This window comes from Vulpes lagopus, chromosome 19 (genome assembly GCF_018345385.1).
Source record: "Vulpes lagopus strain Blue_001 chromosome 19, ASM1834538v1, whole genome shotgun sequence".
In the NCBI taxonomy this organism is placed as follows: Eukaryota; Metazoa; Chordata; class Mammalia; order Carnivora; family Canidae; genus Vulpes; species Vulpes lagopus.
Genome location: NC_054842.1, coordinates 17,377,574 through 17,394,997, shown reverse-complemented (window position 1 = coordinate 17,394,997; position 17,424 = coordinate 17,377,574). Strand labels below are relative to the sequence as shown.

General features: G+C 32.8%; 1 protein-coding gene across 14 annotated transcripts in view; it reads right to left on the bottom strand.

Annotated features, from left to right (window-relative positions):
- The window catches only part of SLC4A7 (solute carrier family 4 member 7), a 108,052-nt gene that overhangs the window by 34,678 nt on the left and 55,950 nt on the right, over positions 1-17,424 (bottom strand). For 8 of the 14 annotated variants that reach the window (XM_041733990.1, XM_041733994.1, XM_041733993.1 and 5 more), the window contains exons 7-13: positions 16,273-16,641; positions 11,197-11,312; positions 9,105-9,262; positions 7,588-7,675; positions 6,853-6,999; positions 2,366-2,472; positions 28-202 (exon numbers count right to left, since the gene is read on the bottom strand). In XM_041733990.1, coding sequence (XP_041589924.1) covers positions 28-202; positions 2,366-2,472; positions 6,853-6,999; positions 7,588-7,675; positions 9,105-9,262; positions 11,197-11,312; positions 16,273-16,641 — 1,160 coding nt within the window. The remainder of the gene's footprint in view (positions 1-27; positions 203-2,365; positions 2,473-6,852; positions 7,000-7,587; positions 7,676-9,104; positions 9,263-11,196; positions 11,313-16,272; positions 16,642-17,424) is intronic. The other 6 variants (XM_041733999.1, XM_041734003.1, XM_041734001.1 and 3 more) reach the window with 1 other exon arrangement.

Sequence of the window (17,424 nt, the reverse complement as noted above, 5' to 3'; positions counted from 1 at the left end):
CTGGCCACTACCAATCTTTGTACTCACTATTCTGCCTTCTGTAGCTTCTCCAAGCAGCCCTCCAAAAGTGATTACAGGAGACATACAGGCACAGTATAGGAAAAGAATCGAGGCCAGGCACTGTAGACTTAATGCATCCTTGAAGTCACTCAAGAAAAAAGGTGTTTTCCTTTTGATGTCAAGTATCAAACCACCAAAAAGCCTAAATAGGTGAGATGAAACTCGTCAAACTGTACACTAGAGGATTCTAGCTAGTTCAAACTAAAACTATGGGCTACATTAAACTGCTGGTGCCTAGTGTTTCATCAACAAAAATTAATATCCTATTTAAATCATGATATAAATCATAGAAGATACACTCATTTAATCTAATCCACTGATAGAGGAAAGGCAGATCTCATTAAGTTAAAAGACACATAAACATCTGTATTTTATGGACTATATATTGAGAAGACTGCAGGCAAATGATTTTATATGAGTAAATGTAATTTCAGACACAAATGTACAAGAAAATATACAATAAAAATAAATAAGACTGTACACTCCATTCATGAAAATGTGCATTAGCAATTCTATCAATTATTATCTACATTATAAATCTTAAAGGCAAGTGTCAGAAAATACTAGGAAAGCAATTATAATATAAATCATACATCCCCAAATATCATTTAATATGAGTATAGTATGCTATGCTTAGACTCAGTCAGTAGTGATTTAAATAATTTTAATGACTTTAAAATTAGTACTTCAATCAAAAATGGTTTTGGTTCAGGAGAAAAGCCTAAAAACTACTTAGTGCATTTAATTTACTGGTCATGTACTCAAGCTCATGTGCATATTAATAAAACTAAGAGGTTTTATCAGGAAGTTTAAAATCTATGTTTGCACATCAAAGCCTTATCATTTCAATGTTTCTTTTTTTTTAATCAGACTCTTGGGTACATCTAATTTCAAAGTGCCTAATAAAAGCTCTGCGAGGAGCAGGAACTTTTTCTTGTTCACTGCCTAAGACATAGTAGGTACTAGGCAAAGCAATATTTCAAAAAGGTTTAGTGACTCATAAAACACATAGTCATTGTGTAGAAAATACTGCAAAAAATACATCAAAAAATTAATCTTATGCTTTAAAATCCTTGGATGTTTCAAGGTTCACCACTCTACCTTATTTTAAAGTTAATACTGAAATAAACATTGAACACACACTGACAGGTATACTCTATAAACATACTCAAGTATTACTCTATAATCTGACAGCAATGGAAATCAACTTGTAATAAAAAGGTGCCAATGATAATCTAAAAAATGAAATTACATCATCAAATCAACAACTGATTAATAGTTTACAGGAGGCTCTCGTGTGACCATGAAATCAATGGGAGCCTGACTTGGTATTTCTCAGCCACTAACCCTATCTCAGTCTGAAGTTTAAAGAAGTAATAGTAACAGCTAATTTTAGACCACCACCTTTCATACCAGAGCAGTCTTATTTCTATGACAGTCACAGAGACTAATACATTAGGCAATGAATAAACTGTGAGTTTAAGTTGCTCTAAATTTTATATTCAGTATGCCAGTTGTTATTTTTCTCCTAAATAGTATTCTTTAGATATGCCATCAACTCCCCTAAATAATGTGTCTATATAAAATAACCTGATTTGCTAAACAAATATATAACAGTCAAAATCTCTTTGGTTCATAACAACTACCAGTGGAAAACAGTATCAATATCTACATGCTTTGTTACAGTATGGAAATACTGTAACATTTCTCTACTTCTACAAAATATTTTAAGACAATGTTTTACACCTAGAAATATTTCTATTTTTTATTATAAAATTAACATCTTCAACAGTTTTTCTAACTAGGTTTCTAGAACTCATAACTATGGTTTAATTACTACCTAATTTCACATTATCTTATGATATAATGCTCATTTAAGAGTTTTAAGTCTAGGCACATACACAAAAAATATTAGTTACAATTCCTCTGTTTCTGTAATTCTCTAACTTTATATGGAGAATTTTAATAGCACTCCACACCTTCTCCAAGAACATTCTGTATAGGTAATGTAAATTACCCTACAATACTGTATAACTGCTCATTATTCTTAATGTATGATCCATAATACTTTGACTTTAAATTAAAGCCTGATACACAGAATTCATGTATTTACTAGTAAAATTACTTTTAAATGCATAATTTTCCTTAACACCATACACTTACAGAATAATGCATTTTTAAAGACATAAAAAAACACTGTACAAATTAATTTCCGATATTTAAAAAAATGTTTATGCCTTCTTCTTCAAATCAACCTCTAGTCCCCCCAAAAGACTCCCACACTGAAATCAGTATTTGTACCCACCGTCCAGTCCTCTGTAGCTCTGGCCCAGCATGATGAGCAGCTTCTTTAGGAGTATCACCCGAGCTGGGGGCAGATCCATTGGGAAATACAGGAATCTTTCTCTTCTCCTGCATTTTACAAAAAAAAAAAAAAAACAAAAAAACAAAAAAACACATTTTCAGAATTCTTTTTTTTTTTTTTTGTATATTTCTTTTATTGGAGTTCAGTTTGCCAACATATAGCATAACACCCAGTGCTCATCCCGTCAAGTGCCCCCCTCAGCACCCATCACCCAGTAAGAATTCTGTTTTCAAAAAGCTAAGATGGCACCCTGAATTAGAGGGAACAGGAGATGCCATATTGATTACATATCTAATCAGTGCTCTTAGAAAAAATTATTCCTAATATAAACTTCTACTTTAAATAAATTGTACTTTAGAACAATATCTAATATTTGTCTCTATTAATATTTTAACTTTATGATTGGCTTTTTGTATTTTGTATTCTAATAACAAATATACTATAATGCACATTTATACACACCATTTCAAATTACGAATCAGCAATAAGAAAATAAATATCCAATAAAACATCTTTCTAAACAGAATATTTAAAATATTGCTCACGCTAATGAAAAATATTTTCATTTATAATATTAAAAGTAAATGCCATCTTTGTTTTACAAAAATACCTCCATGAAGATATAAGTAGCACAAGAGTTACCTGTTAAAACATTGCCATAAAAATAAATTTCCTATTAAATTTTCTTACTAATTCAAGATTCTTATGATAAAGGATGTCCCCTTCCCCCTCACTTAAAGAGAAAGGAGCTAACTGTAAATTTGTTACTTCTAGAGGCCAAAGGTTGTGTGACAGAAAGGACAGAACAAAAGGTGGGGGAAGGTGTTTATCCCAGGAGATCCCCTGGGTCAAAAGCTCTGGGTGGACTACAAACTTAGTACTACTTGGTTTATATGTTCAATATTTATAGAGTAGTAAGACTTACCTATAATCATAAGACTACCATTTGAAAATGTCAAAATTAAAACTTACATCTTAGCTCAAATGGGACAAAATTATAGAATTCGTAAGGAACAAAAATAATGGAAAATACTACATATCAAAATCTATGGGATACAGCAAAAGCATCATTCAAGAAAATTAAGCATTTATATTAAGAAAAATGAGAGAATAAAAATAAATGAAAAATAAATGAATTAAGTAACTCAGGAAATGTGAAAACAAAATTCTTTCCTGTAGTGAATGCATGAAATAAAACAGCTAAAAGCAGAAACTGAGTCCCAAAACAAAAAACTTTTTAAAAAAAGGAAAATTGAAATTAAGTTGTAAAAGCTGTTCTATTTGAAAAAATATGATAAATCATTAGCTAATGCTCAGCAAAAGATATGACAAGAAGGCAACTTCAAATCAAGGGAAATTTGCTACACACACACACACACACACACAGAGAGAGAGAGAGAGAGAGAGAGAGAGAGACTATACTGTACAATGCTTTGCAAATAAATTAAAAACCTTGATGAAATGGGTAATACATTAGGAAAACATAATTTCCCAAAACTGACACCAGAGAAAGAGGAAATAGGTAATTTTCTAGAAACACTTAATGTCAGAAAAAAAGAGAAAGCTTACACAAACCAATCACCACAGAAGAAATAAGATTAAGCACACCATGCAACCAAAGACTCAGGCTCAGAAAATTTTACACTTATTCCTCCAAATTTTTTAGAACCAAATCATCACAAGACATTTAAAGTTTTAAAAGCTTTAAGTGGGAAAGGGAAAGGAGAATCTACAAATTTTCTTTTATCAAACAAATATAACAAAGATGTCAAAGCATGAAGACGGCACAAAACACTATACACCATCTACTTACAGTGATGTGAACAACTCAAATAAATTAGAGATAACCAGAATTCTGAAGCTGAATCTTGGCTTATTCTACCAACACAACAGTATTTTCATAGTATATATTCCATTAGTATGGTTCACCACAATAACCAATAAATAAAATTCACACAATCATCTCCAGAGATATTATAAATTTCAATGAGACAGAAATCAGGATACTTTCTTAGCATGACAAAAATGTATATTTTGGTCTCCAATGTCAGTGACTTAATGGGAGAAACATTAGAGACATGAACAGGAGTTCAGAATAAATTAAGAAATGCCCATTTAGGGGTGCCTAGATGGCTCAGTCAATTAAGCTCTGGGTTTCAGCTCAAATCATGATCTCAGGGTTATGAGATAGAACCCTGCACTGGGCTCTGCACTTGCAGAGTCTGCTTGAGATTCTCTCTCTCCCTCTCCTTCTGCCCCTTCCCCAATCTGCTCACATGAGTGCATGCATGCTCCATATGTCTCTCTAAATAAATACATCTTGAGATGCCTGGGTGGCTCAGCGGTTGAGCATCTGCCTTCGACTCGGGGAGTGATCCTGGAATTCTGGAATCAGGTTCCACATCGGGCTCCCTGAGTGGAGCCTGCTTCTCCCTCTGCCTATGTCTCTGCCTTTCTATCTCTCTGTGTTTCTCATGAATAAATAAATTAAATCTTAAAATAAATAAAATTAAATAAATAAATACATCTAAAAAAAATGCCCATTTCAAGTCAACTATCACTTAACACTGAGTTTCAGCCTATACAATTAGGTAACAGAAAATGTATTAGAGCTGCAAAAATGATAAAAGGAGGGGTAATAATACCTTACTGCAGATGATAGGACTGAAAAACCATTACATACAATGAAAGAACCAAGAAAGGGAGGAGGAGGAAAAAGAAACATACAATAACAAATAGCCTTCATATATAAAAGTAACAAACTGATGATATGGGGGAACAAAACCCTCATTTACAATCGAGACAATAAAGACAAAAATGCTTATAAATACACTCACCAAGAAGCATGTAAAGCGTAGATAAGGAGAAATTTATTGCATTCCTTAAGGACACAAGAACTGACTTGAAATAGGAAAACAAGTGGAAGAAAACATACCATGTTCTTGAATGATTCAATGTTACAAAGATGTCAATACTGCCTCAGTTCATTTATAAATTTCACTGCCATTACCACTTTTGAAAAATCAGGTTTTACTTCTGAAATTAAAAGCTGATTTTAAAGCTTACATAGAAATATAAATATGCAAAGATAGCCAAGAAAATTCAGAAAAGCAAGAGTAATAGGTCAAGAGGGAATCTAGATCTACTGAATATTAAAATATGTTAAAAGCCTCAGAAATTAAAGTGTGGAAGTGGTTCATGAATATATAGAAAGACCAATGAAAAGAAATTCTAAAAACTGACCTGAATGCAAATGGAAATTCAGAAAACATAAGGCAGCATCACTTAATGCTGAACTTTTTAATGAATTAGAACAAAAAGGCAGCAATTTAGATAAAGATAAAATTGGATGCATACTCCATTCATAATGCACCATAATAAACTCCAAAGGATCAACAAACGATTTCAATATTAAGAAAAGGTATTTGGCAGGGGTCGGATGTGGGTGCGATGAACTAAAGATACGCAGGAATATTCAACCTCAGTAATTACATAAATGTAAATTAAAACTTGAGGGATGCCTGGGTAGCTCAGTGGTTGAGTGTCTGTCTTTGGCTCAGGTTGTGATCCCGTGGCCGTGGGATCGAGTACCACATCAGGCTCCCTGCAGGGAGACTGCTTCTCTCTCTGCCTATGTCTCTGCCTCTCTCTCTCTCTCTGGTCTCTCATGAATAAACTCTTTAAAAACAAAAAACACTTGAAAATATCTGACACAGAAGGATAAAGATACCTATCCGACTGACAAATATCCAAAAGTCTGACAATACACTGTTAGTGAAGCTATAGGGAAAGAAGCATTCTTTACTGTGGGAGTCCAGAACAAAGTAACCCAGTAAGAAGGGATTCTGGTAATATCTACTAAAATTATATATAAGTTCCCATGTGAACCAGCAATCCTATTTCTGGGAATCTACCCTATAGATACACCCGCAGAAGACTAAATCGGCATATAAATATTGTGACATGCTTTGTAAAAGCAAAAGACTGAGCCCAGGAAAAGCATAAATTACAGGATATCCATAAATGACACAAAACAAAGCTTTGAGAAAATAAGAAATATTTCTATGATGTCTTATTATCAAATCTCCAGGATATACTGTTCATAGAGAAAAAAAAAACGATGCAGAACAGTACATGTAGTATGTCAACTTTTGGTAAGAAAGAGGAGGAAGAAGTAAGACTATGTTTATATTTTCTTGTACTGAATAAAAACTAGAAAGATGAACCAATACTAGTAACAAATGGTCCTCTCACAGGAGGCAGGTATAGGGGTAAGAAAGTAAATGCAATATGGCAGGGGTACACCTTCTCTGAATGCACCTTTATATATATATAGTTTTGATTTTGGAATCATAAAAATGTATATAACATATTCAAAAGTATTTTAACTACGAAAAAGTAACATACAAAATGGTATGGATTCTTACCTGAGAAGGAACACTTTTTGGTGGCTCTATGCGTATAGAAGGATCCCACTCTCCTGGAGGTAGGACAGTTACTTGATCTAAAAATTCATCAATTCCAGATAAGAGGTCATTTCTGTCTTTTGCTTTATAGGCTACATCATGAAAAATCTACAGAAAAAAAATTGAACAAAAGTATTTTAAAGTTGAAAGAAAAATTCTACACATAGTAAATCTACCTTAGGTATGATAAATACGTCTAACACCTGATTACAAAGCTCTGCCCCAAAGAAAGACAGAAGTCCTGGTCAATTTGGCCCTGCTCAGTGAAAAGGTTCAAAAATGGAAGAGAGAAATTATGGAGAAAAAAACAGGAAGGGGGAAAAGGCGAAATCCTAAGCAAAACCTAAAGAAATTATATCCTGAAGTCCAGGATGGAGAAATTTCAAAATTTCCAGAAGGTGGTCAATAATTTCAAATGTTGAGGGGAAAATAAAATACCAAAAAGCATTTACTTGGTCTTGACAGAAAGTTCTTAAAGATATCACCATAGCCAAATTGTCAAAGAGGGAATAAAATAAAATAGTACAGACAGCAAGGACAATTTTGTAAACTTTACCATGAACAACTACAACAAAAACTAAATTATGTTTCACAACCAGTGTCCACTTGAAAAGGATCTGAAATTCCACTTCTAGGGGATTTTCTAATATGATAAACTTCATAATCAGTATCCACCTCATAGGGCATTTTAATTACCTCATCTGTCATGAGAGTGGCTATTGATCTTCCAATTTCATGATACTGTGGTGCCTTGCCTGCTGGACCCAATAACAGAAACAAAAACCTAAAGAAACATTAAAATACACAAACTTAAATATAAACAACATATACACTAAGATCTAGGCAATCGTAAAGCAATCACTCAAATGTAAACACAGAAACAACATTTAGACTTCTTCTCTACCCCCTATACCAATCACTGAGAAGATGACACTCTACCCCTAGAGCAAAGCAGACCACAAAATTAAGCAAGGCATTCATAATTAACTTTCTACCACCTTACTGAGCCCCATCTTCTTTAGGGTAAAGAAGTGATTAAAGAATTGAGTGATTTACATAAGTTCTGATTTTCTTTACTCTTTTGAATTTGAGTAAACAGTTTAATCTAATCTGTATTGACAGAAAAGGTAAATTAGTAAATAAGGGAAATACCAATTCCATTAAATACTTACAATTAAGGTTTTCCTAATAAAACAGTTCATAGTATACACAAAAAAAATTTATAATCCCTCAAATATGGTCTGGATAAAGACTATTGTGGTAAATAAGGTATTATGGAAGGAGAAAGAATTCTAACGACACCACAAATTTAACATCAAACCTATTATTTTATTGTTTTAATGTATTTACAAATGACTAAAAAGTATTTAACTTACTTAGTTCTATCCTCATTTACATTACAGTAAAAATATTAATATTCACATTTACCCAAATTGAAAGTATTCATCTTCTTGTTTTATGAGAATTTATGAGATTCCATAGTGTAAAACTATGGAATTATTTTTCTTACTTACCTTAATACTACGTCACTAGTGTAACTCAGGAAAGCATACTAAAAATAGGCACATATATTCCAATCAAGTTGCAAGTAATTCTTTATCTTTTAATACTACAAAAATTATTTTTAAAATATTTTTTAAATTATTATTTACAATTAAGTTTAAATAGTCAATAGCTAACAAAATGATTATCCTTTATAACACAACTTGCTAATTCTTAGGGATATGACCCCATCTGCTTTTTACTTATGTATATTGAACAGAAAATTTTGGTCATGTCAGAACAAAGCATTTGCCTAATCCAGAGGCTTTTTATTACATGTAATCAACCGTATGAAGTAATCGTATGCTCATTTTATAAATGAAGCTTAGAAAATCTCAGACAGGTAGAACCTAACAGGTCTAAAATGGCAAGCTGTCCTCTAAACCGAAGGTCCTAAAACACCAAACCTCTTATAAAGGTATAAATGCTAAGTATCTTTTAAAAGAACACTTTCTTTTTGTTTTTTGCTTTTTCCTTCTTATTCCAGAAAAAAAGATAGCTCTTTTATTCTCTACTAGTCAAAGCATTCGATGTGGTAACAATATTAACAATTGAAATAAGCTTTTTTTTTTTTTTTTTACATAAAGCAAAATGCTCCTTTTTATCAAAAGATAAAAATCTTTAGCTTTAGGACATGCTGCTGAGGATGTTAATCAGAATGAACTCTTTACCTTGTAGGAACAGGGACCTCAGTCAACCCTGAAAGGAGAACAGCAGGAGCCAATCTCACAAATGCAATTATAGGTCTTTCCAGAAAGTCCACTTCTCCTACCAGCACATTGGATGCCTCGGCTCCCGAGGGAATTTTTCTCATAAAATTCATATCAACCTATTGACAAATAAAGAATAATTAAAAATCAAATTTGCATGGCATTTGTGTCTATATAGAGAGAAATAGGAATGAAAATCTGCTTTTAAGATTACTATTTACTAATCAAAACTGGTAATCTAATGGATGTATAAACATCAAACTTCTCACACATGTAAAGAATGGAGTAGACAAATACAAAAACAAGCAAAACACATCTATCAAACAATGACCCAATGGCTCTGTCATCATCTTTACTATTTCAGAGATCTAAATTATGAAACATACAAACTAGAGAAAATGTTCAGGGATTATAGTACTATTCATTAAAACTATTCAGGACAAAAATAGAGTTCACAAACTAACAATGATTCATGAAATTATACACAGTGCTAAAAGAATATTCCTTTCACGATTATTTTTGTTTAATCTTAGAAATGAACTGGCCCCTTTGTATTTTATATATGTTATTAGAAGTTCTTTTTATTTTAAAGAGCTCTGTGTATTCCCTGGTATTTTCACTTAGCGGGAAAAAATTATTTTTATTTTTATTTAAAACTAAAGTAAATAGCCATTATTGGTATAGATGTAGGACAGTGCTAGAAAAATCAAATTTAGTAGTCTGTGTATAATTACAAAGAAAAGGTTATAAACATAATATCAAAGTATGGGAATTTCATTTATATGCAGTTTCACACAAGTCACTAAACAACCACTTACAGGGCTATCTATTAAAAATAAAACCAGCACTTACAGCGGGCCTCTTGAGTCCCACACCCAGTGTGCCACAACTACAGTGCCAGGAGGCAGACTCCTGCCCAACAGGAGACAAGGAGGTGTACACAAGGACAGGCCAAGTAAAAAAAAAAGTAAAACTGTGACAGAGGAACAAAAAAAAAAAAAAAAAAACCCCGGCATCTGCCATGTCTAGAGGAGATCTATAACATAAATTATATTTATCCATTTAGCAAGAATAAACTACAGTATAGTCACTGAAAACTTTCACTCATCTGAAATAACAGAAGTACCAGTAAAAATATGATCAAGTTAGAATAGAAGAATTAAAAATACTTTTATAAGTTTACAGCAAGAAACTCAAGCAAAGCTATAACGCAAGTCATTTTACATTCCTTTTTTGCAAAATGTGATTTTATAGATTTTATACCATAAAAGGCTTAAGAGAAATGAATCTTACTTGAAATAGTCACACTGAATTAAAAAATCTTAAACCAGATACAACAACGTTAAAATAGTATCTTAAGACAAACTAATACTATTCAAAAAATTATAGGAGCCACACAGAATTAATTATTCAGAAGTAGGCCTCATGAAGTATGCTTTGAATTAAACTACAATTTGAACTTAGAGGTGTTTTTTGCCCAGTTCCTTTGAAATTTTGAAGTTTTCTATTTCTACCTCACCTAAATATTCATCTAACAAAAATAAAAAAAATCATAGTTGAGACAGGGGACCCATGCCTTTACCTACCCATGGGGAAACACTGATATGTTTCCCAGGGACATTCCAGAAAGTACTGACACCATAAGACAGTAATTCTGGGATCTTATTACAGCCAAGAAAGGGCTGATCCCACCAGTGCTGTAACATCATGCCCAGAATTAATCTTTCTGGTGGTAGTAGCTCCAGAACAAATGACTGTAATTCAAAAGGTCCTGAAGTTTCATGTTATCTATGGGTAGGTATAGACCACTATAATTCACATATTCTTTTGTCAAAATTCCTGAAACTAGTAAGACATAAAGATATTCAAATGCTTTTAGACTATTAACTTTCTCGTAATTTCTGACCTTAAATTACATATTATGAGCATCACAGGCAGGCTGGTAAGCACAATCTATTAAAAAATTATTGTAATCAATGCCAATAAAGTCACATTGCTAGTGATTCTCTCAGTAAGAATGATTATGACAATTTACAGGGAAGGACAAAATTACCTTGCTGAAGTCAACAGTACTATTCTCTCTGCTTCCTCCACCTCCATTACCTTTAATTTCTCCACTTTTATTATTGTCCAAGTTTCCAGGGGCAGACTGTGGAGAGGCCAAAATACCTGTATTAAGAACCAAAAAATTCCAAATTAGTAAAAAGAAAATTCACTTTGTAAACTGACTCTGTTCATATCCTGAAAGTGATAATTTATTAAAAGCAAATGTGCAAGGTTAAAAAACCAAAAGTGCCAGGTGTTAGTATCATACCAGCAAGACAAGAATAACATTTTAAGCAGTAATTAAGCTGTATATTTTAACATTTAATATAATTGGGATTTACAAAACAGTGGCCTTTTGCAAAAGGAAGAAAAAAAGTGACTAGGTGAGGATCACAGAAGCTGGAAGTCCTGAGTCTGATTACACCACTACAAATACTTAGGGAATGCACTCTTGGTGTATCTAAAACACATGCAAACTGCACAGCTTAATGATGCCAAACTACACTTGGCATACTTACTTCAGTAACAATATTTATTTTCTGATAAACTCTAAATGCAACTCAGAAAAATCCAAGAACTACATCAACTATAAGTTAAAGTTATCATAATGATTTCCTCAAGAATTTCATTTCTCTTGGCTAGTATTTATGTGCTGCCTACTGCCATTATTCCTAAGTACAACTTGAAAACATAATAGCAATGTTTTTATAATATAAATACAAAGAGTAAGAGTTTTATAATCAAACACATCTGTGTTGAAATAAGTACGCTCTCTGCCACTTCATAGCCATGTGACTTTAATTGACTCAATCTAAAAGATTCAGACAGACCTATAAAATTAGTTTGGATTACAAATGATAGATGTGTGTTCAATTGTTAGCATGCTCATTTGAAGGGACATTCAGCAGCAACAGTAAAACAACAATAAAATGACCTAAAATAACCTGCAGCCTGTGACCAATTGTTACCACTATGATCTTTGCAAAAAGTTCAAATCTCAGTATTTATAAAGTACATGTAACAATATTTATAAAGTTACATGTAATACAGATTTCTACCATTAAATGTATGTCACTTTTTTCAGAACACCCAGGATTTTCAAGTTCAAGAATATAGATTACTATTGCCCCAAACACTGAGCACAAGAGAAAAGGTGCCAGGCTGACCTACAACAGACTTGACTTGTAGTTTTAACTCTGCCACTCACAACAGTCTAGCTACCCACAGAAATTCAATTTAGCAGTTTGTGACTAAATCCTCTAAATTTTAAATTTAATATTAGTAAAGTTCCTGATTTTTAAGCATAGCAGATATATCTGATGCATCAGAGGGTATTTTCATTTTTCTAGAACACACTGTAACTAATAATTGTAACTAAATCATTGGGGTTTACTGCTTAAACTCAATGACCGAAGACCTTTGTGATATCCCCTTTTTTTTACTAAATACCTATTAACAGGATGTTACCATAACCCAAAAACCTAAGTATAAATAGCATATATAAACTATTGGGGCACCTGGCTTAACACAGTCAATGGAGCTTGCAACTCCTGATCTTGGGAGTTGTGGGTTTGAGCTCCACACTGAGTATAGAGATTACTTAAAAATAAAATCTTTAAAAAAAAAAAAAAGAGAAAAAGCATATGCTAACAATTTAGCTATGTGTTCTGGAAGTGTTAAACAATTCTGAAATAAAAACTATGTGCTAAAACTTATCTCATTTCTCACCACCTTAGCTTAGCAGAGCAATTATATGATTCCTCTTCTTTGACCTTTGTCCCTAAACTTCCAAAATAGAGTCTATTCCTTTATTAAAATACATGCCTAAGTAGGAAAAAAAGAAAAGGCTAACCAGTATTTTTCAGTGGCTTTCATCGACTTCCACATAAGAAAATGAAGACTATTATTAATACCTTGGTGTCAACTGCAAGTGACCATCAATACACATACTTCCAATTACTAAATGTATTCAATCCACAGATGTATGATCAAAAAAATACATATGTAATTTCCCAGAATAGCCTCAAGTCATCAGATTTTGAAGAGACGGGTAGAATGAAGACTAAGGTGGAAATGTAAGGATAAAGTGGAATGGGAAGAAGAAATGATGTGGAATTCAATACTGATAAAGCTAGAATATGATCTGAAGTCATCTGGCTAACCTGGTCATCTTAAACCTAACAGAACTGGCCTGCAGGTACACATTAAGAGTTTTTCACCATTATCTTCTCTATGTAGTCCTTCCCAATCTCAGCTAAAGGAAAGCTGATTTCTTAATCAGTAAAGAACATCTCCCTGCTTGTACAATAAATTCCTGGTGCTCATAATTAAATGAGTAAATTCCCCAAAATTAAAACTATCATTAGCACAGATAACTCAGACTGTACTTCTTTAAGAGAAAATAATGTATGCATATATAAAATCAACACTGAGATTTAAAAAATCATACTTTGGTAAATCTATTATTTTTGCCCTTAAATTTTTCTCACAATAGCATATCTAACTACAGAAAGATAAATCAAATATACCAGAGTCTTCTGCCACTAATGGTTTGAAAATCGAAGTAGTTGAAGCAGTAGGGCTCAAACAGAAGATTGTGTTGGGATATATGTATCCCATGGTAACATGTAGGGACATTTTTGACTGTTACAACTAGGGAGTGCTACTGGCAGCTAGTGAACAGAGGCCAGGGATGCTGTCAAACATCCTACTATGCACAGGATAGCCCCTATGACAAAGACCTGTCCAGCCCAAACTGTCAATAGGGACAAGGTTAAAAAACATGGAATCAGAACAGAGCTATCAATACTAAAAATATGCTTAACTCTTTTATTGTAATTACTCCCCAAAACATAATAGGAAACACTACTTTTTTTACTATGAGTTTGCACAAATCATGATCCTATGACATAAAATATAGTTTCTGCAAAATGATGCTAAGCCCACTTTCCTCCTATAACATAACATCAGACTTCAAGGAAAGTGAACTACGATTTCTAAGTGCTTTAAGCACTAGGTAATTAAACCAGAGAATAATATACAGTTGTTCCTGTTCTTTTAATTATATACCTTCTATAGATGTCTTCTTAAACAATAATTAAGGGCCTTTTCTTCTCTTTAGAAATTCCCTCTCTTCCCTATTCTAATTTCTTTTCTTTAAATCTCATGTCATACTTATGCAGAGCAGAAAAAAAGCTTAATACTATTCTTCAATTTTCAGATAATTGCTACCTTTATCCCCTTAACAACATGGCCTAACAAGCTACTGTGATCCCGTGTGTCCCCTCCTATTTTCTATATAAAATCTATAATCCCTCATAAAAGCTGGAGAATGAGAAATGTTCAGTATTACTGCTAGATAGAAGTAAAAACAAATGCAAGGAATTAACTTTAAAATCACTTTTGTTCAATGAAAAATAGTAAGTCTTAATGGTTCTTTTTAATTTAGACTGTTAATTACTTCTGAATAAATAATTCTAGAGTATTTCTTTCTTTTTGTTTGGTTACCACATTACTAAACTACATATTTTCCATGAGGTACTAAAATCTACAATGAAATATTATACTGTGGATTTTGCTGTAGGTAAATCTGCTCAATTCCTTGCTCTGGTCATTTATGGTATGATCTTAGTATCTTTAAGTCTTAGTTTTCTTCATTTGTAAAATAGAGATAACATGAACTTCATCAAATAGTTAGAATTATAAATATATTTGAAAAGTAATACCACTGTGTATGGAACACACTATAATAAAACAACGGTAGCTAGAACTATGGTCCTAATTAATGTTATAATGATTTAGCTACCATATTTCCATTTTTTGCTTCTAAAAGTATATATATATATTTTTGGCAACTACAATGAGCCTTGATCAAATATACTTGGTATGTTTGGAGAAATTCAATACAGAGAAGGAGAAGTCTGTCATATAGTGGTAGGATCACGAGGATTTTGTCAGAGAACACAGATGGTCCTTATTAGTTGTATGATCCAGGGGGAAGTTACCTAACTTTTCTGATTTGTAGAGTCTGAGTCTCTGAAAATGGGTGTATCCACCTAACTTTTTATACACATTAAATAATAGGCTAATACAATAAACCTACTCTACCACTAAGTGTTACATGTTATCAGTATTATGAAAAAATGTAATAATACTTATGTGATTAAAACCACTAGCTAGCATTTATATGCCACACTGACACTTAGCTGTCAGTAAAAAGCAGTCACTAAAGAATACTCCTTTATATGCATTGGGTGGAAAGATAAACATGTTTAAAGGTACATATAATTACTATATTACAAAGAGCCAGAATTGTCATAATATATAACCCTTAGATAAATTATAAATCTTTTATCCATTACGAAATAATTTTTCTAATTCACAGACAAAAATATACATCCTAGCCACACCTCTAGGATCTCTGGTCCTGAAAAGTTCAATGTCAATTTGGAGTAAAGGTAAAAATGGCACTAAACAGAAAACAACTAAAGTCTACTCCAAAACATAATACTAGTCTTAAAATAATGATTCCAGATAGCCATTAGAGAACTTTGATCTTCTCAGAGACAATAGGAGGAAAAGAACATTCGATCCTATTTGTGTAGGAAGGTAAAAATACACTGCATTCTTTGCACAAAAACACCAAATAGTATCTAAGGACACATCACCTCATTGTAATTTATGTCCAATGTCTGTGTTCATTCACACTATGAAAGAAATGTACAAGAAGAAAAGCCACCAGTTTCTAAAAATTGTGGTAAATTAGAAGATTACTTATAAAAATTTCTACTACATCTTTCTGAACTGTAAAAATGCCTTGACCCAGGAAATCCCAGTGAAAATTTTTGAAAGGGCTTTAAATTATGTGTAGTCCTCTTTGTAATCTTTTTATAACTTAAAAATGTTTAATACTTCTGTTCTTTTCTACAATATACTATAAAGAAAAAAAAAAAAGACATGCAGAAGTCAAAACAAATTATAAGCATTATCTCCATATGCTGCTAAAGCTCTGTGCTGAAAGGCATTCCAAGTGCAAGTGATCCAGAGGCAGAAAGCACCACACATGGAGATTCTGAATAGTTGCCTGGAGTCATGTCAACATTTTCCTCATTCTTCTCCTCCTGGCCTTTCAATGCTTCTAAGTCTTCCTCGGGCGGATGAATTACTACTGTGGGGATACCATCACTGGCAGGTGAAACCAGTAGCTCTGGGACCTGAAGCTGACTCTGTTGGGAACTTCTGGAGGTCAGGCGACTGACGCTAGGGCTGGAAGGAGGGCTGCTTTGAGGGGTGGGTAGTGGGGTTGTACACCTCGAGCCTGCAGGGCTTCCAGCTCTTGAAGAAGGAAGAAGATGACTGAGAAGAAGAGATAAAGGCGATTCTCCTCTCAATGAAAGGTTTGAGGCAGACAGGCCTGTTCGCAAAGAGTGGCGGGAGGCTGAAAGGCCTTCCCCTGAGATAAAACAAATAAATGAAAAATGATAAAGTTCACTGAAGAAGGCAAATAGACACACACACCAAAATCAATTTACAATGTAATCTGCAAGCTGTAAGCCCAAAATTTCAAATTCATGCTATCAGAGTTAGCATGGCAATCAGTTTTTTAAATGTTAGAAAGGCACTGAAAAGTTGCTTAAATTATACTTAGTTCCCTGGAAGTGTATCCAAAAACAAAACAAAAAATAAAAAACAATGTGAATGATAGATGGTGCAGGGCAATATTCTGTTAGTAATTAGAATGTCCAATAATGTGGCTTTAAAAAAAAAGTATCAACGCAAAGTTGAAAAATGATAAACAGCAATTGAGAATGTAATAATAAAAATAATTTAAGAAATAAAACCCTACACAAAACTTAGAAGCACTGATAGTTTATACTTAGGGTATCTTTCCTACACTGTACCAAACTGCTATAGATAATTCTCTCACACAAGATAAGTTCACATCATCTAATAATTCCTAACTTAAAACTAGTATCAAATCTTTATATTAGTCAGTAGAACATCACCTTCTGGTAGTGCTCTTAAGTAAAATTTAAAACATAATGCAAGTTTTAGGAATTTTTTCAAAAGAAAAACATACAGTCAATTTGAAAGGTTATTCTTCAGCTCTCTAAAGATATTAATAAACATCCTAAAATATGCATCCATTTCTAATACAGCAGATAAAATTAAACAAATACATACAATCTAATTTAGCTAGGTAATAAAGTATTTCTCCCCAACAATGGCAATAACG